The sequence below is a fragment of the Oncorhynchus mykiss genome, chromosome 14 (assembly GCF_057628025.1).
Source record: "Oncorhynchus mykiss isolate SJ-2025 chromosome 14, ASM5762802v1, whole genome shotgun sequence".
Classification (NCBI taxonomy): Eukaryota; Metazoa; Chordata; class Actinopteri; order Salmoniformes; family Salmonidae; genus Oncorhynchus; species Oncorhynchus mykiss.
Window position 1 is genome coordinate 31,610,001 of NC_143035.1, and position 27,633 is coordinate 31,637,633.

The following is a 27,633-nucleotide window of genomic DNA, read 5'->3' on the forward strand; positions in this document are numbered from 1 at the left end:
GTTCATCCCCATGTGATAATGATTGTGTGTGTGTGTGTGTGTACTGTCAGTTTGAGATTGTTTGGGATGAGATGAGTCATGCTGAATGTGATTTTCACTTCATGCCAGTGAGAGTGAGTTAACAGAATCCTGAACCTCTGAGAGCAAGAAAGGGAGAGAGATAGAGGAGGGGGAGAAAGGGAGAGAGATAGCGAGAAATGGAGAGAGATAGCGAGAAATGGAGAGAGATAGCGAGAGGGGGAGAAAGGGAGAGATAGAGAAAGGGGCGAGAGATAGCGATGGGGAAAAAGAAAGAGAGAGTGTCTGTATTCACACTTTTAAAGCAGCACTTGGACTATGTCTGTGACAGTCTGGGCTCTATCTGTGACAGTCTGGGCCCTATCTGTGACAGTCTGGGCTCTATCTGTGACAGTATGGGCTCTGTCTGTGACAGTCTGGGCTCTATCTGTGACAGTCTGGGCTGTGTCTGTGACAGTCTGGGCTCTATCTGTGACAGTCTTTGTTGTGTCTGTGACAGTCTGGGCTGTGTCTGTGACAGTCTGGGCTCTATCTGTGACAGTCTGGGCTCTATCTGTGACAGTCGGGGCTCTATCTGTGACAGTCTGGGCTGTGTCTGTGACAGTCTGGGCTCTATCTGTGACAGTCTGGGCTCTATCTGTGACAGTCTTTGTTGTGTCTGTGACAGTCTGGGCTGTGTCTGTGACAGTCCGGGCTCTATCTGTGACAGTCCGGGCTCTATCTGTGACAGTCGGGGCTCTATCTGTGACAGTCTGGGCTCTATCACAGTCGGGGCTGTGTCTGTGATATCTTGATTTTATTCCCCTAATAGGAACAGTGAAGATGAGGAATATACAGTATCTTTGGGCAGCACTCTATTTTACAACACATAATTAAATACATATGAAATAACATTAAAACCTTCTGAGCTCTGTTTGTGTCTCTGGGGTTTAAACCTTCTGAGCTCTGTTTGTGTCTCTGGGGTTTAAACCTTCTGAGCTCTGTTTGTGTCTCTGGGGTTTAAACCTTTTGCGCTCCAGTCTTTAACACGAGAGGGAGTATTTGGACACAACACAAGCCTGTGTATACGCTGGCCTAATGTCTAATTCAATCCAATAGCATTGATGTCTGTGTTTGACCCATAGAGATAGATAGAGGACACAACATTGTAGACGTCCCATTATGGCGTCGGTGAGAGCATGGGAAGCTCCATTGAGGCCATCTCCATTTTGAAGTAGTACATTTTCTTCTTCTACTATTTCTATGAGTTGATCAACAAACTGAACAGGTATAAAGTCGAGGTTGCCGATTTCCTGCCACCTACAGTTATGGAATGTTTGCTCATAAGTCACATTCATTGGCTGATCCCTCCTGATGACCTGGATGGAATTATGTGATACTTCCTTCACCCATAGGAAGTCCCACCCAGTTGACTACTTTAAAATGGGAAAAGTCCTTAATGGTGCTGTCCACGATAAAATGGACTTTGGGGCATTAGAGTCCTCTATCTATCTCTATGGTTTGACCTGCTTTCTGTACGTGTAGGTAACATCCATCCTGTTGACTGAAACGTGGCTAGGGCCAGATGTGTGTGTTTCTGTCTGATTTTGGCAAAGCGTCAGCTCTCTGACTGTCTGTTTATTGTTTATGACATGTAAAGGAATGTGAGTGTACACTCCGTGGTGTGTGTGTTTATGTCTGCTGTGTTTATGGAGCGTCGGGGGTTTCTTAATAACATCTTTACAGTGGCAGGGCACAGCTCGGGTCCATCACAACCAAGAGGACAAAACGTTCAGACACTAATTACAGCAACGTTTCCTCCTCTGGGGGGATGTCAACCGTGGAGTGAGTCTCAAATGGCCCCCTATTCCCTATCTACAGTCCATTGATGTTGGTCCAAAGTAGTGAATATGGTACAATTTGAGACTATATAGAGATCAATATGTATTTCTGTATATGTTAGACATCATGTTTAATTATACAAATACATTTGACCTTTGATTGATGTCCCCTCTCTCTGTGTTGGAACTGGTGCGGTCCATATTGATTGATATCATTTAGGCCAAGCTGTACTGAACTCTATGATGACAGTAGATATGGCATAACTAGCCACATCTACAGTAGTACCTCCAGGCTGCTTACCAGTTACCAGGCTCTATACCTCCATACCCATGTCTAACTCACAGGGCCTTACCTAAATGTGCTCTGTACTGCAGACTCATATTGATCTCACAGAGCCTTACCTAAATTTGCTCTGTACTGCAGACTCATATTGAACTCACAGAGCCTTACCTAAATGTGCTCTGTACTGCAGACTCATATTGAACTCACAGAGCCTTACCTAAATGTGCTCTGTACTGCAGACTCATATTGAACTCACAGAGCCTTACCTAAATGTGCTCTGTACTGCAGACTCATATTGAACTCACAGAGCCTTACCTAAATGTGCTCTGTACTGCAGACTCATATTGAACTCACAGAGCCTTACCTAAATGTGCTCTGTACTGCAGACTCATATTGAACTCACAGAGCCTTACCTAAATGTGCTCTGTACTGCAGACTCATATTGAACTCACAGAGCCTTACCTAAATGTGCTCTGTACTGCAGACTCATATTGAACTCACAGAGCCTTACCTAAATGTGCTCTGTACTGCAGACTCATATTGAACTCACAGAGCCTTACCTAAATGTGCTCTGTACTGCAGACTCATATTGAACTCACAGAGCCTTACCTAAATGTGCTCTGTACTGCAGACTCATATTGAACTCACAGAGCCTTACCTAAATGTGCTCTGTACTGCAGACTCATATTGAACTCACAGAGTTTATGGAAAATCTGTCTGGTTCAGGTCTGTTTATAGGTAACCTGTATGGTTCAGGTCTGTTTATAGATAACCTGTATGGTTCAGGTCTGTTTATAGATAACCTGTATGGTTCAGGTCTGTTTATAGATAACCTGTATGGTTCAGGTCTGTTTATAGATAACCTGTATGGTTCAGGTCTGTTTATAGATAACCTGTATGGTTCAGGTCTGTTTATAGATAACCTGTATGGTTCAGGTCTGTTTATAGATAACCTGTCTGGTTCAGGTCTGTTTATAGATAACCTGTCTGGTTCAGGTCTGTTTATAGATAACCTGTATGGTTCAGGTCTGTTTATAGATAACCTGTATGGTTCAGGTCTGTTTATAGATAACCTGTATGGTTCAGGTCTGTTTATAGATAACCTGTATGGTTCAGGTCTGTTTATAGATAACCTGTATGGTTCAGGTCTGTTTATAGATAACCTGTCTGGTTCAGGTCTGTTTATAGATAACCTGTCTGGTTCAGGTCTGTTTATAGATAACCTGTATGGTTCAGGTCTGTTTATAGATAACCTGTCTGGTTCAGGTCTGTTTATAGATAACCTGTCTGGTTCAGGTCTGTTTATAGATAACCTGTATGGTTCAGGTCTGTTTATAAATAACCTGTCTGGTTCAGGTCTGTTTATAGATAACCTGTATGGTTCAGGTCTGTTTATAGATAACCTGTATGGTTCAGGTCTGTTTATAGATAACCTGTCTGGTTCAGGTCTGTTTGGTTCAGGTCTGTTTATAGATAACCTGTATGGTTCAGGTCTGTTTATAGATAACCTGTCTGGTTCAGGTCTGTTTGGTTCAGGTCTGTTTATAGATAACCTGTCTGGTTCAGGTCTGTTTATAGATAACCTGTATGGTTCAGGTCTGTTTATAGATAACCTGTATGGTTCCGGTCTGTTTATAGATAACCTGTCTGGTTCAGGTCTGTTTATAGATAACCTGTCTGGTTCAGGTCTGTTTATAGATAACCTGTCTGGTTCAGGTCTGTTTATAGATAACCTGTCTGGTTCAGGTCTGTTTAGGGATAACCTGTATGGTTCAGGTCTGTTTATAGATAACCTGTCTGGTTCAGGTCTGTTTAGGGATAAATAGAAAGGGTTTCCATGTATTGTACCTCCCCTCTACCTCCCCCCTACCTCCCCCCTACCTCCCCTCTACCTCCCCGCTACCTCTCCCCAACCTCCCCTCTACCTCCCCACTATCTTCCCTCTACCTCCCCTCTACCGCCCCCCTACCTCCCCTATACCTCCCCCCTACCTCCCCTCTACTGCCCCCCTACCTCCCCTCTACCGCCCCCCTACCTCCCCTCTACCGCCCCCCTACCTCCCCTCTACCTCCCCCCTACCTCCCCTCTACCTCCCCCCTACCTCCCCTCTACCTCTCCCCTACCTCCCCCTTACCTCCCCTCTCCTTCCCCCTACCTCCCCTCTACCTTCCCCCTACCTCCCCCCTACCTCCCCCCTACCTCTCCCCTACCGCTCCCTACCTCCCCTCTACCTTCCCTCTACCTCCCCTCTACCTTCCCCCTACCTTACCCCTACCTCCCCTCTACCTCCCCTCTACCTCCCCCCTACCTCCCAGCTGCATCGCTCTGCAGGGCTGACACATTGGCATAGTAGATAATAGCAGTGAAGTGACAATTGGTAAGAAAACACTTTTCATGGAGAGATAATTACTGGGGTTGTAAGAGAGGAAAATAGTGTACCTGTGATGTTGTCTGTTTGTGTTTGTGTGTGTGTATGTATACGTGTGTGTGTGTGTATACCTCTGTGTGTGTGTGTGTGTGTGTGTGTACCTGTGTGTGTATACCTGTGTGTGTGTGTGTATACCCGTGTGTGTGTGTGTGTCCGTGCGTGTGTGTGTATATACCTGTGTGTGTGTGTTTACCTGTGTGTGTGTGTACCTGTGTGTGTATACCTGTGTGTGTGTGTGTGTGTGTGTGTGTGTGTGTGTGTGTGTGTGTGTGTGTGTGTGTGTGTGTGTGCGTGTGTGTGTATATACCTGTGTGTGTGTGTTTACCTGTGTGTGTGTGTACCTGTGTGTGTATACCTGTGTGTGTGTGTGTGTGTGTGTGTGTGTGTGTGTGTGTGTGTGTGTGTGTGTGTGTGTACCTGTGTGTGTATACCTGTGTGTGTGTGTATACATGTGTGTGTATACCTGTGTGTGTGTATGTGTGTGTGTACCTGTGTGTGTATACCTGTGTGTGGGTGTGTGTGTGTGTGTGTGTGTACCTGTGTGTGTGTGCACCTGTGTGTGTGTGTGTGCATGTGTGTGTGTGTGTATACCTGTGTGTGTGTGTATACATGTGTGTGTGTATACATGTGTGTGTGTGTGCACCTGTGTGTGTATACCTGTGTGTGTGTGTGTGTGTGTGTGTGTGCGCGTGTGTGTGTGTGTGTGTGTGTGTGTGTGTGTGTGTGTGTGTGTGTGTGTGTGTATATCTGTGTGTGTAAGTGTGTATAGACACAGAGACAGTAGAATAGCTGTGGCCCCAGTTGTCAGGTAGTTCCTGTAGTTTCAGGCTAATTAGTCTGTCTGAACAATGCTAATGAATTCTAATTGATATATGAGCTGTTTATGGAGAGAAACTGCTGCTTCACAGGCTGAGTACATTTACTGTACACACACACACACACACACACACACACACACACACACACACACACACACACACACACACACACACACACACACACACACACACACACACACACACGCACACACACACACACACACACTCTCACTCTCACACACACACACACACACACACCCACACACTCTCACTCTCACACACACACACACACACCCACACACACACACTCTCACTCTCACACACGCACACACACACACACACACTGGTATACACACACTCATAGTCATATGGTCCAATTCATTTAGATTCACATGGGCTTTCTCATTGAGCCATGTTAAGGTTGTCTCTGTGTGTTTCCTGTCCCAGGCTGGGTAATATCAGGGTTGGTGCTGGGTGTTTCCTGTCCCAGGCTAGGTAATATCAGGGTTGGTGCTGGGTGTTTCCTGTCCCAGGCTGGGTAATCTCAGGGTTGGTGCTGGGTGTTTCCTGTCCCAGGCTAGGTAATATCAGGGTTGGTGCTGGGTGTTTCCTGTCCCGGGCTGGGTAATGTCAGGAGGGGGTGCTGTCTGGTAGAGAGGGACTGTGAATGGGTAGTAGATAGTGAATAATGTGAATGTGAATGGTGCAGGTTTAGGGTTAGCTTTAGGGGTAGTGCTGTATGTGGCTGTCTGTGGGTATATGTGAATGGTCTGTGGTTGGGGGCTCAGGAAAACCCAGAATGCACCCCATCGTGCTTTTATTTCCCTCTTCACTTTCTACAGGGGGAATTCTGAGACAGGGTTGGTGTGTGTGTGAGAGAGAGAAGGAGAGAGAGAAAGAGGGAGAGAGAGAAAAAAGAGAGAGGGAGTGAGAGAGAGATCATGTGCTCATATTTCCAGAGGAATGCATAAGGAGGAGGAGGTAAGAGGAGGAGGTAGGGGGAGTGCTTTCCTCTCCTCTTTTCCTCTCCTCCTCCTCCCTTGCCTTATTGTTCCTGTCTGCAGTTGCATTGTTGTAGGTCTGAACAGGGCAGAAAACAGGCCAACAATGGGGCCAGATACAACAACATCTCTTTTTCCTTTGTTTTCATTCTATTCTCTTTATTGTGTTGGATTTTGACTGACACCGTTACTTTAACACATGGGAGGTTAGAGAATGTTGAGGGCATGTGTCTCCGTCTCGTCTCGTCTCCTCTCGTCTCCTCTCCTCTCGCCTCCTCTCGTCTCCTCTCGCCTCCTCTCGCCTCCTCTCGTCTCCTCTCGTCTCCTCTCATCTCCTCTCGTCTCGTCTCCTCTCCTCTCGCCTCCTCTCGTCTCCTCTCGTCTCCTCGCGTCTCGCCTCCTCTCGTCTCCTCTCGTCTCCTCTCCTCTCGTCTCGTCTCGTCTCGTCTCCTCTCGTCTCCTCTCCTCTCGCCTCCTCTCGTCTCCTCTCGTCTCCTCTCGCCTCCTCTCGCCTCCTCTCGTCTCCTCTCGTCTCCTCTCATCTCCTCTCGTCTCGTCTCCTCTCCTCTCGCCTCCTCTCGTCTCCTCTCGTCTCCTCTCGCCTCCTCTCGTCTCCTCTCGTCTCCTCTCGCCTCCTCTCGCCTCCTCTCGTCTCCTCTCGTCTCCTCTCATCTCCTCTCGTCTCGTCTCCTCTCCTCTCGCCTCCTCTCGTCTCCTCTCGTCTCCTCGCGTCTCGCCTCCTCTCGTCTCCTCTCGTCTCCTCTCCTCTCGTCTCGTCTCGCCTCCTCTCGCCTCCTCTCGTCTCCTCTCGTCTCGTCTCGCCTCCTCTCGTCTCCTCTCGTCTCCTCTCGCCTCCTCTCGTCTCCTCTCGTCTCCTCTCATCTCCTCTCCTCTCGTCTCCTCTCCTCTCCTCTCGTCTCGTCTCGTCTTGTCTCCTCTCGTCTCCTCTCCAGGGTTGTTTAGTGACAGAGATAGAGTGAGACAGAGACAGAGTCCCAGCCTGTTAGTATAGCTCCTGGTCAGGTCTGTAGCAGGGCTTGCTGCTTGCCAAGAGGAGGGCTTTTAAAAGGGACTAAACACTAATTGCTGCCCCTTTTCTTTTATGCTACTTCTCTTCCATCTGCACAGTGCTCCACAACTCAGCCAGATACTCACTACCACACTGTTAACAAAGACCGGAGATAGACAGAGAGAGAGGGAGGGGGGAGGGAGAGAGAGAGAGAGAGAGAGAGAGAGAGAGGGAGAGAGAGAGGGAGAGAGAGAGAGAGAGACAGAGACAGAGAAAGAGGGGGAGAGAGAGAGAGACAGAGAAAGAGGGAGAGAGAGAGAGAGAGAGAGAGAGAGAGAGAGACAGAGAGAGAGAGAGAGGGAGAGAGAGAGAGAGAGACAGAGACAGAGAAAGAGGGAGGGGGAGGGAGAGAGAGAGAGAGAGAGAGAGAGAGAGAGAGAGAGAGAGAGACAGAGAGAGAGGGAGGGGGGAGGGAGAGAGAGAGAGAGAGAGAGAGAGAGAGAGAGAGAGGAAGAGAGAGAGATACAGAGACAGAGAAAGAGGGAGAGAGAGAGAGAGAGAGACAGAGAAAGAGGGAGAGAGAGAGAGAGAGAGAGAGAGAGAGAGACAGAGAGAGAGGGAGAGAGAGAGAGAGAGACAGAGACAGAGAAAGAGGGAGGGGGGAGGGAGAGAGAGAGAGAGAGAGAGAGAGAGAGAGAGACAGAGACAGAGAGAGAGGGAGGGGGGAGGGAGAGAGAGAGGAAGAGAGAGAGAGATACAGAGACAGAGAAAGAGGGAGAGAGAGAGAGAGAGAGACAGAGAAAGAGGGAGGGGGAGGGAGAGAGAGAGAGAGAGAGAGAGAGAGAGAGAGGGAGAGAGAGAGAGAGAGACAGAGACAGAGAAAGAGGGGGAGAGAGAGAGAGACAGAGAAAGAGGGAGAGAGAGAGAGAGAGAGAGAGAGAGAGAGAGACAGAGAGAGAGAGAGAGGGAGAGAGAGAGAGAGAGACAGAGACAGAGAAAGAGGGAGGGGGGAGGAGAGAGAGAGAGAGAGAGAGAGAGAGAGAGAGAGAGAGAGACAGAGAGAGAGGGAGGGGGGAGGGAGAGAGAGAGAGAGAGAGAGAGAGAGAGAGAGAGGAAGAGAGAGAGAGAATAATAATAACTAACTAATAATAATTATATGTGTAAGAATAACAAAAAAATATCTAGTTAACAGAAGAAAGGAAGACAAAATAAGGACAAAATAAGGACAGAAGAAAAAGGAAAAGAAAAAAGGACAACAAAGTGAAACAGTCCTCTGAAGAAACAAGAGAGCATTATACAAGAAACAGCACTTCTATTGCAACATTGTAGCCAACATCACCAGCGTTGCTATGGAAATTGTTTACCCACCAGACATCCAAACAGAGAAAGCTAAGAAAAGTTTCAAAGGTTTGTTGATGGGACAGAACCATGAATGCCTGTTTGCAGATCTTACCAGTTACAAAACAAGAGCAAATTTAATTTTTAATACCAATCGAGGGAACATATGGAAAAAGGTTATTTGCAACCATTTCCCTTTCTCAAAAAAGAGGGGCATCAGCCAAGGATGTCAGATCAGCATTTTTGAAGAAGCTGACCAGAGCAACACATACCAAACAGTAAACTTATATAATAATGGAACTGTATTGATACAAGGCAATGATTCAAGCCTCCAGGCTTTTGAGAATAGGTTTGCTACCCTAAAAGAAGACGCTGACATCATCTCAGAAAATGAGGAAAAAGTCAAGGAGGGAGATGGAGAAAAGCAGACCCCAATGGTCTCTGTGACCCAGCAGGAAGCCCTCAACGTCCCTTTACCTACCTCACCTGCAGCAGACAGAGTCAAGGACATGACAATTTCAATAAGAACACCTGCTATGCAACGTTTCCACAACACCCTCTCTCTAGTCGAAGCAGAGGTCATAGAACTCAGAGAGAAGAAGCTTCAAGAGGAGGACACTGTCCAGAAACTCAAAGAAGAGATGAAACAGTTCAGGGAGGAGAGCAGAGCATCCATAGCTAAATTAGAAAGCAGAATGGACAAGCTGAGTCAGACAAATGATGACCTCAGAGTACATCTGAGCACAACTAGAAAGGAGCTCGAACAAAAAGAGAGGTACATTGACACCCTCAACCGGCAGAGAGTCATTGTGTCCTCTGCATCTAGAGAACATGTCCACCAGCTTGGTACAACACAAGCAGAACCTGAGACCAGCATGGCCTCCACTACACAGCCGGATGACACTGCACCAGCCTACCAGTCTGCTCCAGCCCAGGTCAACCTACCAGCCTCTCAGTCTGCTCCAGCCCAGGTCAACCTACCAGCCTCCCAGTCTGCTCCAGCCCAGGTCAGAATACCAGCCTCCCAGTCTGCTCCAGCCCAGGTTAACCTACCAGCCTCCCAGTCTGCTCCAGCCCAGGTCAACCTACCAGCCTCCCAGTCTGCTCCAGCCCAGGTCAGAATACCAGCCTCCCAGTCTGCTCCAGCCCAGGTTAACCTACCAGCCTCCCAGTCTGCTCCAGCCCAGGTCAACCTACCAGCCTCCCAGTCTGCTCCAGCCCAGGTCAGAATACCAGCCTCCCAGTCTGCTCCAGCCCAGGTTAACCTACCAGCCTCCCAGTCTGCTCCAGCCCAGGTCAACCTACCAGCCTCCCAGTCTGCTCCAGCCCAGGTCAGAATACCAGCCTCCCAGTCTGCTCCAGCCCAGGTTAACCTACCAGCCTCCCAGTCTGCTCCAGCCCAGGTCAGAATACCAGCCTCCCAGTCTGCTCCACCCAGACAATCACCCACAACTGCAATTCTAATTGATTCAAATGGGAAGTTCTTAGTCCAGGAAAGATTATTCCCTAGACACCAGGTGTATAAGTTCTGGTGTCCTACAACTGAGAGTGCAATGCAGCTACTCAGTCAGACCAGGATTGACACCCCTGACAACATCATCATCCACACTGGCACAAACGACCTTCATGCCAAAGGTGAAAATGTATCTGGGGCAGTGAGAAGAGTGGCAGAACGGGCACAGGCTATGTTCCCAACAACCAATATAGTTGTGTCCACCCTCCTACCAAGAAAAGACTTCCCAGAAAAGTTGATCGACAAAATAAATCAACAGATCACTGTGGACTGTGCCTCACTGCTCAACGTCAGAACGGCTCACCACCCCACTCTGACATGTCAAAACTTATATGATAATATACATCTTGATCAGGACAGTATCAGAACCTTTGCCAAGGACCTAAAAGATGCAACACTTGGCAGGGACCCACACACCCATCACCCCAGCAACAAAGGTCCCCCGCCCCACCTTCTGAAACAACAGTACCTCCACCATCCCGAGGAGAAAAGAGCCAGACATGGCTTATTACAGCACAGCTCTACTAGACCAGGCCCAACACAGCACAGCTCTACTAGACCCGGCCCATCACAACACAGCTCTACTAGACCCGGCCCTTCACAACACAGCTCTACTAGACCCGGCCCATCCCAACACAGCTCTACTAGACCTGGCCCATCACAACACAGCTCTACTAGACCCGGCCCATCACAACACAGCTCTACTAGACCCGGCCCATCACAACACAGCTCTACTAGACCCGGCCCATCACAACACAGCTCTACTAGACCCGGCCCATCACAACACAGCTCTACTAGACCTGTCCCATCACAACACAGCTCTACTAGACCCAGCCCATCACAACACAGCTCTGACCACTACTCCAGGGTCGGTCAGAACACTGCCCTTCAGGGAAGTAGACCACATGATGCAGTCCACACCATGTATCAATTAGATCGTCAGCCTACATATGCTGAGGTAACCTCTGGCAGAAGACCCCTAGAACAATCAGAGATAGGAGAGGTGCGCCAACTACTGCAACTAATATGCAGACTACTGAGCTAGACAGTCCCTTTAATTCACACACGGGCACACACGCGCACACACACACACACACAAACACACAGGGTTGCAGATTGCACATAAAATAAGTACAGTGCAATCTTATTCCATTCTTATTCATTTGTTTACAAATATTCCTAAATGTATTGACACCGGTATTATAATAATTATTATATGTAATGGTGTGTGTCTGTGAGTGTGTGCGCGTGTATGTGTATGTATGTATGTATGTGTGTATATGTGTATGTGCATGTATGTGTGTATATATATATATATATATATGTGTATGTGTATATATATGTATATATATATGTATGTATGTATGTGTATGTGTGTGTGTATGTGTGTGTGTGTGTGTGTGTGTGTGTGTGTGTATGTGTGTATATGTATGTGTATGTATATATGTGTATGTATGTGTATGTGTATGTATATATATATATATATATATGTATATGTATGTGTACGTATATATGTATGTATATGTGTATATGTGTATGTATGTATATGTGTATGTATGTATATATATATATATATATATATGTATGTATATATATATATATATATATATATAGTATTTTATTTTTTTTGTTATTTTCGATGTACTTTACTCAAACCAGTGAATATCACTTATTATAAATGAGATCATTAACTATCAGCTCTTGGAATATCCAGGGCCTATACTCTTCACATTTTGGTTATAAAACAACTAATCCAGAATTGATTAAAAACATCAAGGGACAGGACATCATAATCCTACTGGAAACATGGTGTCGTGGAGACATAGATACTCAGTGTCCCTCAGGCTATAGAGAAAGTTTACTACCATCAATCAAACATAAAAATGTTAAACGGGGCCGAGACTCAGGTGGAATCATCATTTGGCATAAGCAGGACTTAGCACTGAATGAAATGAAAAAAGGTACCACTCACATTTGGCTAAAACTTAACAAAGGTACAATCTATTGTGACAATGATGTATACATATGTGCAGCTTATGCTCCTCCTTCAGATTCATCATATTATGATGATCAGTTTTTTGACAATCTCCAGACAGAAATCATTACATTTCAGGCGCAGGGTAAAGTGCTTCTTTGCGGAGATTTCAATGCAAGAACAGGTTCTGAGCCTGACTACACTGATGCGGGAGGTAACCACCACATATTTGGACACCCCTCCTTGTACAGTAGCCCTATTATAAATAATAGAAACAGTCCTGACCAAATACTGAACAAAAATGGAAAAGAGTTAGTACATCTCTGTCGAGCCTTAGGCCTGTACATGCTTAATGGTAGAATCAGAGGGGACTCTTTAGGTCAGTTTACTTACTGCTCAGCTCTTGGGACAAGTGTAGTCGATTATGCCATCACTGACATTGACCCCTCCTCCATTAGTGCATTCACTGTCAGACCACAGACACCATTGTCAGATCACAGTCAGATCAACGTTTTTCTGAAGAAATTAACCGGCAATATTCATTCAAAAAAACAGCCCAATAAACTTTACAACATAAACCAATCGTTCAGATGGGCTCCAAACAGTGCAGAGGCATTCATTGAAACATTGAACTCAAATGAAATGATGAACTCTATACAGTTTTTCAATAACTCACAGTACCAAAACAATAAAGATGGTGTCAATTCAGCTACCCAAAACATCAACTGCATATTCCAAAAAGCAGCATTGAAAGCAAATTTGAGAAAACCAAAGCAATGCAACATCAGAAGCAAAAATCAAAATGTTTCTGACAAATGGTTTGATAATGAATGTAAAACAATTAGAAAACACCTAAGACAAATGTCAAACAAAAAACATAAGCAGCAAAACAACCCAGAGCTACGATATGAATACTTTGAAACTCTGAAACAATATAAACAAACACTGAAATGCAAGAAATTGAATTATACCAACAAGACACTTGATGAAATTGAAAACGCAATTGACCAAAATCAGTTCTGGGACATGTGGAACAATTTAAGCACATCAAAGCCACAAGAATTAGCCATACAAGAGGTAGGAATTTGGAAAACTTACTTTGATAATCTATACAAAAACATCCCACAAAAAGACTTACAACAGAACCAATTAGAAATCATAGAAAAATTTAACATCCTTGAATCAGTCATTAAAAACAACCAAAATCCATTAGATTACCCAATAACCCAACAAGAACTAAATGAAAAGCTAAAATCTATTAAATCAAAAAAGGCTTGTGGTGTAGACAACATCAGAAATGAAATGCTGAAAAACAGCACACCTGAGTTGCAAAATGCTGTGCTTAAATTGTTCAACATGGTTTTAACTTCTGGCTGCTTCCCTGATGTCTGGAACCAGGGGCTCATCTCCCCTATCCACAAAAGTGGAGACAAATCAGACCCCAATAATTACAGGGGAATTTGCGTCAACAGTAACTTGGGAAAGATTTTCTGTAGCATTTTGAATTCAAGAATTCAAACCTTTCTTCAAGAAAAAAATGTAATAAGTAAATGTCAAATTGGCTTTCTCCCTAACCATCGCACTACTGACCATATATACACCTTACACACACTAATTAATAAACACGTCCACCAAAAAAAAGAGGGCAAAATCTTTGCTTGCTTTATTGACTTTAAAAAAGCATTTGATTCGATTTGGCATGAAGGGCTATTCTACAAAATTCTACAAAGTGGGCTTGGTGGTAAGGTGTATGACTTAATAAAATGTATGTACACAAAAAACAAGTGTGCAATAAAAATCAAAAACCAAAGAACAGAATTTTTTTCACAATGTCGAGGTGTGAGACAAGGCTGCAATTTGAGTCCAAATCTTTTCAACATTTATATCAATGAATTAGCAGACATGTTGGACCAATCTCCAGCCCCAGGACTCACACTATTTGACACAGAGGTGAAATACCTGCTATATGCTGATGACTTGGTACTTCTATCACCAACCAAAGAAGGTCTTCAACAAAACATTAATATTCTGGAGCAATATTGCCATAATTGGGCCCTGGCAGTAAATTTCCAAAAAACTAAAATCATGATTTTCCAAAAAAAACCCAGATGTCAGAAACACAAATGTAAATTCACCCTGAACAACACCTTAATTGAACACACAAAACATTACACCTACCTTGGTCTGACCATATCTGCATCGGGAAACTTTAATATGGCAGTGAAGGCACTCAAAGAAAAAGCCCGCAGAGCAATGTATGCAATAAAAATGAAATTATTCAAAATCAACATCCCAATTAGAATTTGGACTAAAATATTTGACAGTGTAATCCTACCAATAGCACTTTATGGAAGTGAGGTTTGGGGGCCACTCAATAAACTGGATTTTAAAATGTGGGACAAACATCCAATTGAAGCCCTACATGCAGAATTCTGTCGGAAAATTCTACAAGTCCAGAGAAATACACCAACTAATGCATGTAGGGCAGAATTGGGCCGTTTTCCAGTAATAATGAAAATACAGAAAAGATCATTAAAATTTTGGCTACATCTAAATTCAAGTCCAAATTCGAGTCTGCAATTTAAAGCACTTCAAGCCCAAGAGCTGAGCCCAGAAACGAGCCCTCTCAGTCAGATGGTGTTGGACCTCACCAACCAAGCTGACGCCAGCACTGCTTCAAAAGAAAGAATTCCAATAAGCAAAATCATGAACCAATCAAAGGAATCATATTTACAATACTGGAAAAACGAAACAAAATCCCAAAGCCGACTAAATTGCTATCTGACCCTAAACAGAGAATATGAATTGGCTGATTATCTCTACTCTGTCAGAGATACGAAGCAGAGACAGATCCTTACCAAGTACAGGCTAAGTGACCACCGATTGGCAATAGAAACCGGCAGACATAAAAAGACATGGCTACCCAAAGAGGAGCGTGTATGTGGTCACTGCATGACAGGGGAGGTAGAGACAGAGATGCACTTTCTCCTTTACTGTGATAAATATTCCTCACAAAGAGATTCATTATTCACAGAAATGACTACATATATTCCAAATTTTTACAAATTGAACCCAGAGGAAAAACTAAGAATACTCATGGGCGAAGGAGCAATGGCTCCTCTTGCAGCCAAATATGTATTTTCCTGCAATAGCCTGAGGGACACTGAATAATAACATCTGCATAGTAAACAGTAACTTACTTATTATTACTATTATTGTTATTACTATAATTATTAATGTTTACTGTAGACTATTACCATTTTATTGTATTTATTTTTGTATTATTATTTACTACCATTTTATATTATTATTTGATATCATTTACAATTTTGTTACAATGTATATTGTATACATTGTTGCTTTGGCAATATTGACACAATGTTTTTCATGCCAATAAAGCAGCTTGAATTTGAATTTGAATTTGAGAGGAAGAGAGAGAGAGATACAGAGACAGAGAAAGAGGGAGAGAGAGAGAGAGAGAGAGACAGAGAGAGAGGGAGGGGGGAGAGAGAGAGAGAGAGAGAGAGAGAGAGAGAGAGAGAGGAAGAGAGAGAGAGATACAGAGACAGAGAAAGAGGGGGAGAGAGAGAGAGACAGAGGGGGAGAGAGAGAGAGAGAGAGATAAAGAGGGAGAGAGAGAGAGAGACAGAGAGAGAGGGAGAGAGAGAGAGAGAGATACAGAGACAGAGAAAGAGGGAGAGAGAGAGAGAGACAGAGAAAGAGGGAGAGAGGGAGAGAGAGAGAGAGAGAGACAGAGAAAGAGGGAGAGAGAGAGAGAGAGAGAGAAAGAGGGGGAGAGAGACAGAGACAGAGAAAGGGGGGGAGAGAGAGTGAGACAGAGAAAGAGGGCGAGAGAGGGAGACAGAGACAGAGAGAGAGAGAGAGAGAGAGAGAGAGAGACAGACAGACAGACAGACAGACAGACAGAATGACAAAGACTGGAGACAGACAGAGAGAGGGCGAGAGGGATAGAGAGAGAGAGACAGACAGACAGACAGACAGACAGACAGACAGACAGACAGACAGACAGAGAGAGGGCGAGAGGGCGAGAGGGATAGAGAGAGAGACTAAGTCACTGAGTACAACTATATTTATCTATATGTTTTTGCTTCACAATCCTTTTTGAGAGCACTTCTTTGGTCTTCAGTGAAAAGTATAAAAATCTGTTGCTGAACAAAATGAGTCCAGGTTAGAGTTTTGAGTCCAGGTTAGAGTTTTGAGTCCAGGTTAGAGTTTTGAGTCCAGGTTAGAGTTTTGAGTCCAGGTTAGAGTTTTGAGTCCATGTTAGAGTTTTGAGTCCAGGTTAGAGTTTTGAGTCCAGGTTAGAGTTTTGAGTCCATGTTAGAGTTTTGAGTCCAGGTTAGAGTTTTGAGTCCAGGTTAGAGTTTTGAGTCCATGTTAGAGTTTTGAGTCCAGGTTAGAGTTTTGAGTCCAGGTTAGAGTTTTGAGTCCATGTTAGAGTTTTGAGTCCAGGTTAGAGTTTTGAGTCCAGGTTAGAGTTTTGAGGTCAGGTTAGTGTATTGAGGTCAGGTTAGTGTTTTGAGTCCAGGTTAGTGTTTTGAGTCCAGGTTAGTGTTTTGAGTCCAGGTTAGTGTTTTGAGTCCAGGTTAGTGTTTTGAGTCCAGGTTAGTGTTTTGAGTCCAGGTTAGTGTTTTGAGTCCAGGTTAGTGTATTGAGTCCAGGTTAGAGTTTTGAGTCCAGGTTAGTGTTTTAGTCCAGGTTAGTGTTTTGAGGACTTTTAATGTTGTTTCCAATGATCAGTTGTTTATCTGCCATGGAACACAGTGTGCATGTGTGTGAAAGAATGAATGAATGAATGAAAGAGAGAAAATGATAGAAAGAGAGGGAAAGAGAGAGGGGGCAGGGAGAGGGAGGGGGTAGTGTTGGTCAGCTACAAAGCCTCATGTTGCTATGGTAACTTGTTTATGCCTCACTGGTGCATCTTGTAGATCAAATTAGCGACTGATGGAGTCCTTGTCTGGGTTTGGGCGTCACACACACACACACACACACACACACACACACACACACACACACACACACACACTGTTATCGCTCTCTGAATTAATGCCCCCCTAAGCAGAGAGCAGACAATAACAGGGGAGTACCGGCCCATTGCCTAACCCCTTTCGGATCTGTCTGTGTTTGTGTGTGTTCATGCGTGTGTACCAGCCCAATCCCTTCTCTGATCCCTCCTTCCAATCGGCATACTCTATCATCTCATCATATTAACACAGAGTCCATTCTGATCATTATACCATCTCATCACATTAACACAGAGTTCATTTCCTGTCATTATAACATCTCATCATATTAACACAGAGTCCATTCTAATCATTATATCATCTCATCATATTAACACAGAGTCCATTCTGATCATTATACCATCTCATCACATTAACACAGAGTTCATTTCCTGTCATTATAACATCTCATCACATTAACACAGAGTCCATTCTAATCATTATAACATCGCATCACATTAACACAGAGTCCATTCTAATCATTATAACATCTCATCACATTAACACAGAGTTCATTTCCTGTCATTTTAACATCTCATTTAGCATTGATCCTTTCTATTCCTCCTTTATTCCTCCCACTCCTAGTACATGGAGACATCTGGTAATGCCTCTATCCAAATTGAATAGGAATGAAGGCTGGGAATCTCTCTCATCTCTCTCTCTCTGTTTCTCTCTGACAGGGAGTCGTTTAGCAGTCTAATGAGCTGAGTGATGATAGATGTAGATAAGGTGGCCGGGAGTCCAAACTCTGAGAGAGAGAGATGGTGGGAGGGAGAGAGGGGGGGGAGAAAGAGAGAGGGTGGTGGGGAGAGGTTGGGAGGGGAGAGAGAGCGGGTGGGGGGAGAGGTTGGGAGGGGAGGGAGAGAGGGTGGGGGGAGAGAGGAAAGAGGACGGTGGGCAGAGAGAGAGAGGGTGGACAGAGAGAGAGGGTGGACAGAGAGAGAGGGGGTGGACAGAGAGAGAGAGGGTGGACAGAGAGAGAGAGAGGGTGGACAGAGAGAGAGAGAGGGTGGACAGAGAGAGAGAGGGTGGACAGAGAGAGAGAGGGTGGACAGAGAGAGAGAGGGTGGACAGAGAGAGAGGGTGGACAGAGAGAGAGGGTGGACAGAGAGAGAGGGTGGACAGAGGGAGAGGGTGGACAGAGATAGAGAGGGTGGACAGAGAGAGAGAGGGTGGACAGAGAGAGAGAGGGTGGACAGAGAGAGAGGGTGGACAGAGAGAGAGGGTGGACAGAGAGAGAGAGGGTGGACAGAGAGAGAGGGTGGACAGAGAGAGAGAGGGTGGACAGAGAGAGAGGGTGGACAGAGAGAGAGGGTGGACAGAGAGAGAGGGGGTGGACAGAGAGAGAGAGGGTGGACAGAGAGAGAGGGTGGACAGAGGGAGACAGAGAGAGAGAGGGTGGACAGAGAGAGAGGGTGGACAGAGGGAGAGGGTGGACAGAGGGAGAGGGTGGACAGAGAGAGAGAGGGTGGACAGAGAGAGAGGGTGGACAGAGAGAGAGAGATGGTGGACAGAGAGAGAGAGAGGGTGGACAGAGAGAGAGGGTGGACAGAGAGAGAGAGGGTGGACAGAGAGAGAGAGATGGTGGGGGGAGAGAGGTTGGGAGGGGAGAGAGAGGTTGGGAGGGGAGAGAGAGAGAGGGTGGACAGAGAGAGAGGTTGGACAGAGAGAGAGAGATGGTGCGGGGAGAGAGGTTGGGAGGGGAGAGAGAGAGGGTGGGGGGAGAGACGAAAGAGGACGGTGGACAGAGAGAGAGAGAGTGGACAGAGAGGGAGAGGGTGCCAGGTGAGTGAAAGAGAGAGAGAGAGAGAGAGAGAGGGTGGACAGAGAGAGAGGGTGGACAGAGAGAGAGGGTGGATAGAGAGAGAGAGGGTGGACAGAGAGAGAGAGGGTGGACAGAGAGGGAGTGGGTGGACAGAGAGAGAGGGTGGACAGAGGGAGACAGAGAGAGAGAGGGTGGACAGAGAGAGAGGGTGGACAGAGGGAGAGGGTGGACAGAGGGAGAGGGTGGACAGAGAGAGAGACGGTGGACAGAGAGAGAGACGGTGGACAGAGAGAGAGGGTGGACAGAGTGAGAGAGTGTGGACAGAGAGAGAGAGATGGTGGACAGAGAGAGAGAGAGGGTGGACAGAGAGAGAGGGTGGACAGAGAGAGAGAGGGTGGACAGAGAGAGAGAGATGGTGGGGGGAGAGAGGTTGGGAGGGGAGAGAGAGGTTGGGAGGGGAGAGAGAGAGAGGGTGGACACAGAGAGAGGTTGGACAGAGAGAGAGAGATGGTGGGGGGAGAGAGGTTGGGAGGGGAGAGAGAGAGGGTGGGGGGAGAGACGAAAGAGGACGGTGGACAGAGAGAGAGAGAGTGGACAGAGAGGGAGAGGGTGCCAGGTGAGTGAAAGAGAGAGAGAGAGAGAGAGAGAGAGAGAGAGAGAGAGAGGGTGGACAGAGAGAGAGGGTGGACAGAGAGAGAGGGTGGATAGAGAGAGAGAGGGTGGACAGAGAGAGAGAGGGTGGACAGAGAGAGAGGGTGGACAGAGGGAGAGGGTGGACAGAGGGAGAGGGTGGACAGAGAGAGAGACGGTGGACAGAGAGAGAGGGTGGACAGAGAGAGAGGGTGGACAGAGTGAGAGAGTGTGGACAGAGAGAGAGAGATGGTGGACAGAGAGAGAGAGAGGGTGGACAGAGAGAGAGGGTGGACAGAGAGAGAGAGGGTGGACAGAGAGAGAGAGATGGTGGGGCGAGAGGTTGGGAGGGGAGAGAGAGGTTGGGAGGGGAGAGAGAGAGAGGGTGGACAGAGAGAGAGGTTGGACAGAGAGAGAGAGATGGTGGGGGGAGAGAGGTTGGGAGGGGAGAGAGAGAGGGTGGGGGGAGAGACGAAAGAGGATGGTGGACAGAGAGAGAGAGAGTGGACAGAGAGGGAGAGGGTGCCAGGTGAGTGAAAGAGAGAGAGAGAGAGAGGGGGGAGAGGGGTGAGACAGAGAGATAGAGGGTGGGAGTGGAGCGAAAGGGTGGGGGAGAAAGAGAGAGGGAGGGGAGAGAGAGAGGGAGGAGAGAGAAAGCCTTCCTGTATCCCTGATGTCCTGCTAAACCATAAGGGATCAGTGAGAAAAACAAACGTTTGTCGCTCCTCTAAATCCTCCCCCAAATCTGTTGCCACGGTCAGATCTCATCTGTTGATATTCCCGGTACTGCCCGTGACCACACACACACAGTGGTGCATAAGGCTATCTGGGTTAATTGGCTGGTTAACTGGGACAGTAGCGAGTACTGAACCCTGTTGACATTTTAAACTAGAGTCCAGAACAATGGTTCCGCCTGTCTGTCTGCCTGTCTTCCTGTCTGTCTGCCTGTCTTCCTGTCCATCTTCCTGTCTGTCTGCCTGTCTTTCCCGAGCAGACCGCACTCTCAGCTCTTTACTCTCTATCACAGGATCTGGGTCAGGGGTCAGGCTGATAACATTACACATTGTGCTTTAAATATTTTGACATTAAAATCTCCTCTCTGGTTTCAATGCTTGCTATACCCCCCAGGATACTGGCATTATCATGAGAAAACAGTTGATCGTTTTAGAGGTCTGTGGAATCTACCCACTGAAACAAAAGGAATGAACTGAAACCCACAGTGAGGGTCCTGACTGCGACTGTGTTCCTATTCCCTATGTAGGGCATTACTTTGACCAGATACCTAGGGGCCGTTCTGGCCCCGAAAAGGCTTGCCTGTCCAGGGCTTCCTTGCAGTTCATTCGGAAAGTATTCAGACCCCTTCACTTTTTCCACATTTTGTTACGTTACAGCCTTATTCTAAAATGTATTGGTTTATTTTTCCCCTCATCAATCTACACACAATACCCCATAATGACAAGTGAAAAGTATAATTTTTTTTGTGCAAATTTATTAAAAATAAAAAACTTAAATATCTTATTTACATAAGTATTCCAACCCTTTTGCTATGAGACTCAAAATTGAGCTCAGGTGCATCCATTGATCATCCTTGAGATGCTTCTACAACTTGATGGGAGTCCACCTGTGTTAAATTCAATTGATTGGACATGATTTGGAAAGGCACACACCTGTCTATATAAGGTCCCACAGTTGACAGTACATGTCAGAGCAAAAACCAAGCCATGAGGTCGAAGGAACTGTACGTAGAGCTCCAAGACAGGATTGTATCGAGGCACAGATCTGTAGAAGGATACCAAAGCATTTCTGCAGCATTGAAAGTCCCCAAGAACACAGTGTCCTCCATCATTCTTAAATTGAAGAAGTTTGGAACCCCCAACACTCTTCCTAGAGCTGGCCGCCCGGCCAAACTGAGCAGTCGGGAGAGAAGGGTCAGGGTCGGGGAGGTGACCAAGAACCCGATGGTCACTCTGACAGAGCTCCAGAGTTCCACTGTGAAGATGGGAGAACATTCCAGAAGGACAACCATCTCTGCAGCACTCCACCAATCAGGTCTTAATGGTAGAGTGGCCAGACAGAAGCCACCCCTCAGTAAAAGGCACACGACAGCTCTCTTAGAGTTTGCCAAAAGGCACCTAAAGGCCTCAGACCATGAGAAACAAGATTGAACTCTTTGACCTGAATGCCAAGCGTCACGTCTGGAGGAAGCCAGGCACCACTCATCACCTTGCCAATACAATCCCAACGGTGAAGCATGGTGGTGGCTCCATCCCTACGGTGAAGCATGGTGGTGGCTCCATCCCTACGGTGAAGCATGGTGGTGGCTCCATCACAACGGTGAAGCATGGTGGTGGCTCCATCCCAACGGTGAAGCATGGTGGTGGCAGCATCATGCTCTGGGGATGTTTTTCAACGGCAGGGACTGGGAGACTAGTCAGGATTGAATGAACGGAGCAACGTACAGAGAGATCCTTGATGAAAACCTGCTCCAGGGCGCTCAGGACCTCAGACTGGGGTGAAGGTTCACCTTCTAACAGGACAATGATCCTAAGCACACAGCCAAGACAATGCAGGAATGGCTTCGGGACAAGTCTCTGAATGTTTTTGAGTGACTCAGCCAGAACCCCATCGAACATCTCTGGAGAGACCTGAAAATAGCTGTGCAGCAACGCTCCCCATCCAACCTGACAGAACTTGAGATGATCTGCAGAGACGAATGGGTGAAACTCCCCAAGTACAGGTGTGCCGTGCTTGTAGCATCATACCCAAGAAGACTCGAGGCTGTAATCGCTGCCAAAGGTGCTTCAACAAAGTACTGAGTAAAAGGTCTGAATGCTTCTATAAACGTGATATTTCAGTTACATTTTTTTTTATAAATTTGTAAAAAAATCTAAAAACCTGTTTTGCTGTCATTATGGGATATTGAGTGTAGTTTAATGAATACAAAAAACTATTTAATACACTTTAGAATAAGGCTGTAACGTAACAAAATGTGGAAAAAGTGAAGGGGTCTGAATACTTTTCGAATGCACTGTACTTACTAATATAGTGAATAGGGTGCCATTTTGGAGTTAGTCTACATCAGTCCAGACCATGTTCTCTGAAGGCAGTCTACATCAGTCCAGACCATGTACTCTTCTCCTCCCCTCAGGTTCCTGTCAGGTAGAGGGGTGGTCATCTACCCAGATATCGGGGACAAGCTGGACATTATCTGCCCCAAGGCTGAGCCAGGACGAGACTATGAGTTCTATAAGCTGTACCTGGTCAGGAGGGAGCAGGCGGAGGGGTGCAGCACGGTCATGGACCCCAACGTACTGGTCAACTGTAACAAGCCAGAGAAGGACATCAAGTTCACCATCAAGTTCCAGGAGTTTAGTCCCAACTATATGGGCCTGGAGTTTAAGAAGAATATGAATTATTACATCACATGTGAGTACTGAATCAATCTGAATCAAGTTTTTTTGAATTGTCTTCTAACAGTTTATATCATCACACATGAGTGCAGAATAAGGTTTGTAGTTGCAGTTGTATATGTTGTCGAAACCAGACTGACGATGTGCTAGCAGCTAAAACGTTTGTTCCACTCTTATTGACTGTAAATAATGAAAGAGTGCTGACCCTCCACAATGCATAAAATAGGTTCTGTTTCATCACGCTTGATGAAGCTTGATTAAGCCGGGTGAGTGGGCCCAGGGAGTGGTGTTTCCTAACCTATTTATTTGTCCCCGGTGATGGTTGTGGTGTAAAGTGGAGCCCGAGTAAATCTGTTATATAAAGACAGTTTAGTTTGTCTGAGCTGATAACTGACCCAACGTAGAGAGATGAGGACAGTCAACAAGAGCCAAGAGCAGGAGACTGGTCTAACTTAAGGTGTCATAAAAAAATATATATCTTCATAATATTGCACACCCTCCCCCCTCATAAAATTCCCTCAAAAATAATATTTACCAACAGAAATAACAATAACTGTAGCAACCCTGCGTTTATAAATGTGGATATTGACACCTTTCCCAGTCAGAGGAATAAAGCTCCCTCACACAGAGTTACACACAACAGGGACATTTATTCCCAGTGGATGGGATGGACATGGTTTATCTGTCCACACATTCCATCCCTCTTGTCCACTTGGAGAGAGACTGAGGAGGCTCTGACCTGCCCCCTAGCAACCTCCCTACCAACCCATGGGTTTCCTGGTAGCAGAGGTCACTGGGAGTTTGGGGAGACAGTTTAGGGTCCCGTAGTCTCTCTGGTATCATCAGGGGATGGGTGGAGAGAGCTGCAGGGAGGTTTACATCTCACAGGTAGGGGAATTGAAGTAGCCTAATCACATTAAAACATTGTGACTGGTTGTTTATGCCACACATTGAAAAGGTCACACATTTTAAAAGTTAAATGACAAACATTTCGGCTAAATATTGAAGCGTTAGGTTAGAGGTGAGGATCAGAAAAGAGGCACAACGCGCTCTAAGCTTTCCTGAATAACTGGGCCTGCTGGGAGCAGAGGCTTATGGACACACTGTATAGGACGACTTGGGAGAATGATGCATCAGACGGTCCTGTACTGTGCCTTTCTAGACCTTATGATCTGTCGAGTAGACCCACAACTGATTCAAATGATGTGAATGGAATGAAACATTCAAATAACAGGGCTTTTTGCGCCAATATTCAAATGACATTTTCACTGCAGTTTACAGCCTAGAGTTTTTATGAAAACGGCAATATTCATTTCATTGTGGTGTTGTAGACTAGTCTAGGTAGGATAATTGTGTTGTCGCCAAGGCCATACAAATGTATTAACTTATTAACTGATGTAAGCAAGCAACATTTTTTATAATCATAATTAAAAAATAAATAAAAGTAGTACACCTTGTAATAATACTAAACAATCTTTGACCTTAGCCTTAACCTTAACCTTTGACCTCCCCCAAGAGATTTTAGCCTTTTGGTATTCCCACTTCTGACACCAATGTAGAAAACGTCAGGACAAGGAAGTAAAACCGGGTCACTAGCTTGAAATGGAAACATTGTATGCATCGTGCCAACAGGGTTAACCCACTTGGTAGGAATCGTATCGTGGCTCATATAGTGAGAACTGTGAGTGTATAATGGTTTAGGAATGACAGTCACAGGGACCAGGCTTTGAGTCCCAGTCAGGGTAAACCCTCTAATCCACTATATTGGTGTCAGGTGTTATAGAGTTTTAGTCACAGTACATTTTTGTTCGATTAGCTGTGTTTCTGTCAAGTTTCTGAACTTTACATGTGATGGCAGAGTATGATAAACACACGTCACCTGATTGGTACAAATCATCATGACATCATTCTGCCAGGAAGGCTTGTTTTGCAGTCAACATTTAACTGGGAAGGTTTTGGGGGGAAACATTGAACACGACTGTTTCAGCATCACAGATTTTATAGAGCTGAAAGGCTATATATCTTACATTTAGAAGTGTTTACTTGAGGCTGACTAGCATCTATTGAGTTGCAATGTCCCATTTATTGAATGTCCAAATCAACTTAAAGGATCTACAAAATGAGTTCTGCAGCGACACAATTTGAAAGGAAGGCTACAGCTCAGTTGTTTACTTTTATTGTTTGTGATTCACAAATTATTATTTTGATAGTTAGTCAAAAATACGTGGCCTCTACTCTGCCTATTACCTGGCCTCTCCTCTGCCTATTACCTGGCCTCTCCTCTGCCTATTACCTGGCCTCTCCTCTGCCTATTACCTGGCCTCTCCTCTGCCTATTACCTGGCCTCTCCTCTGCCTATTACCTGGCCTCTCCTCTGCCTATTACCTGGCCTCTCCTGCTTATCACATGGCCTCTCCCATGCCTGCCACCTGGCCTCTCCCCTGCCTTCCACCTGGCCTCTCCCCTGTCTTCCACCTGGCCTCTCCCCTGCCTTCCACCTGGCCTCTCCCCTGCCTTCCACCTGGCCTCTCCCCTGCCTACCACCTGGCCTCTCTGCTGCACCTGGCCTCTCCCCTGCCTATCACATGGCCTCTGTGCTGCACTTGGCCTCTCCCCTGCCTATTACCTGGCCTCTCCCCTGCCTTCCACCTGGCCTCTCCCCTGCCTTCCACCTGGCCTCTCCCCTGCCTACCACCTGGCCTCTCTGCTGCACCTGGCCTCTCCCCTGCCTATCACATGGCCTCTCTGCTGCACTTGGCCTCTCCCCTGCCTATTACCTGGCCTCTCCCCTGCCTATCATCTGGCCTCTCCCCTGCCTACCACCTGTCCTCTCCTCTGCCTATCACCTGGCTTCTCTGCCTCACCTGGCCTCTCCCCTGCCTATCAACTGGCCTTTCTGCTGCACTTGGCCTCTCCCCTGCCTATTACCTGGCCTCTCCCCTGCCTATCATCTGGTCTCTCCCCTGCCTACCACCTGGCCTCTCCTCTGCCTATCACCTGGCTTCTCGGTCAAAATGATGCTTTCGTGACAACACTAATCCCTCCATCTCTGCCCTCCATCCCCCATCTCTGCCCTCCATCCCTCCGTCTCTGCCCTCCATCCCCCTATCTCTGCCCTCCATCCCACCATCTCTGCCCTCCATCCCACCATCTCTGCCCTCCATCCCCCCATCTCTGCCCTCCATCTCTGCCCTCCATCCCTCCATCTCTGCCCTCCATCCCTCCATCTCTGCCCTCGATCCCTCCATCTCTGCCCTCCATCCCTCCATCTCTGCCCTCCATCCCTCCATCTCTGCCCTCCATCCCGCCATCTCTGCCCTCCATCCCGCCATCTCTGCCCTCCATCCTGCCATCTCTGGCCTCCATCCCGCCATCTCTGCCCTCCATCCCGCCATCTCTGCCCTCCATCCTGCCATCTCTGCCCTCCATCCCGCCATCTCTGCCCTCCATCCCGCCATCTCTGCCCTCCATCCCACCATCCCTCCATCTCTGCCCTCCATCTCTGCCCTCCATCTCTGCCCTCTCGCTGAGAGAGAGAGATTTAAATCATCTTTATTGGGTCTGGGAGCCCACAACACTATAAACACTCATACAAAACCATAGTTACACATCAATTAAAAACACAACACCAAATAACTAAACATAACAACCTCTGAAAATATTGTTAACCAGTTTGTAATATGCAAACTCAATCCTCAGTCTCGCTGCCAACATTCCCTCCAGCATTCCCACCACATCCACAGACCCCTGTCCCCGAATACTGTTCTTTTGGGTCGTCCACATTGCTAATTTGGCTGCCCCTGACACAAAATTAAGCAAAGTAACTACACCCCTTTGACTAAACCTGTACTTTAGCCCAAATATGAAGAGAAAACCTCTCCCAGAGCTGAGAACCAATTAGTGATCAGGTCAACCTGGAACGTTGTAAAAACAAAGAATCAGCACAGAATGGACACCCTTCCTCAACTATCGGATCCAGGTGTACCAGATACATATTGGTGGGTATGGCTCCATGTATTATCCTCCATTGGAGGTCAGCTGTCCTCTTATCAATTGGCAGTCTATATAAAGACCTCCAACAGCCTTTTGGGGAGGCACCTGGACCCAACACACTTGCCCACCACATTGATTTTACCCCTTCCAAAGAAGAGGACAGTTTTACACAGATTTTGTACATGGCCTTCGTTCCCACCTCCTTGAACTCCACCAGCTCCGGGGTATCGAAGGAAAGCAGCATCCCCTCATCCTACTCGAAGCCCCCACCGCAGCACTAACAATCAGTGCAGGGAAAACACAATCTTAAACCCTACTTCCACCGATCAGCATTGGAAGTGTCAGTCTCATACTGTCAATGAAGCACTGGCAAGGAATTACAGACCTCATCTACGACCTTCCTCAGTAGGCGAGATGATCGGATCCCTGCTCTTTCTCCCAGCTCCTCCAACAATCTGCTCCTACTCCGCATCAGATGACCCAGCTTAGTACACTCCACACCTAACAGGAATGAATGTAGGCTGGCTGAACCCAGAACATGGGACTGGATGGCAGTGTTGTAAAAAAGAGGCTCTGCTAAAAGCTGCATCCATGGTGGCATGCCGGCC

The 27,633-nt window shown here is 46.5% G+C and overlaps 1 protein-coding gene across 1 annotated transcript in view; it reads left to right on the plus strand.

The window, feature by feature from the left end:
* Positions 1 to 27,633, plus strand: part of LOC110489129 (ephrin-B1) — a 155,214-nt gene that overhangs the window by 54,726 nt on the left and 72,855 nt on the right. The window contains exon 2 of the mRNA XM_036943311.2: positions 22,771 to 23,048. Coding sequence (XP_036799206.1) covers positions 22,771 to 23,048 — 278 coding nt within the window. The remainder of the gene's footprint in view (positions 1 to 22,770; positions 23,049 to 27,633) is intronic.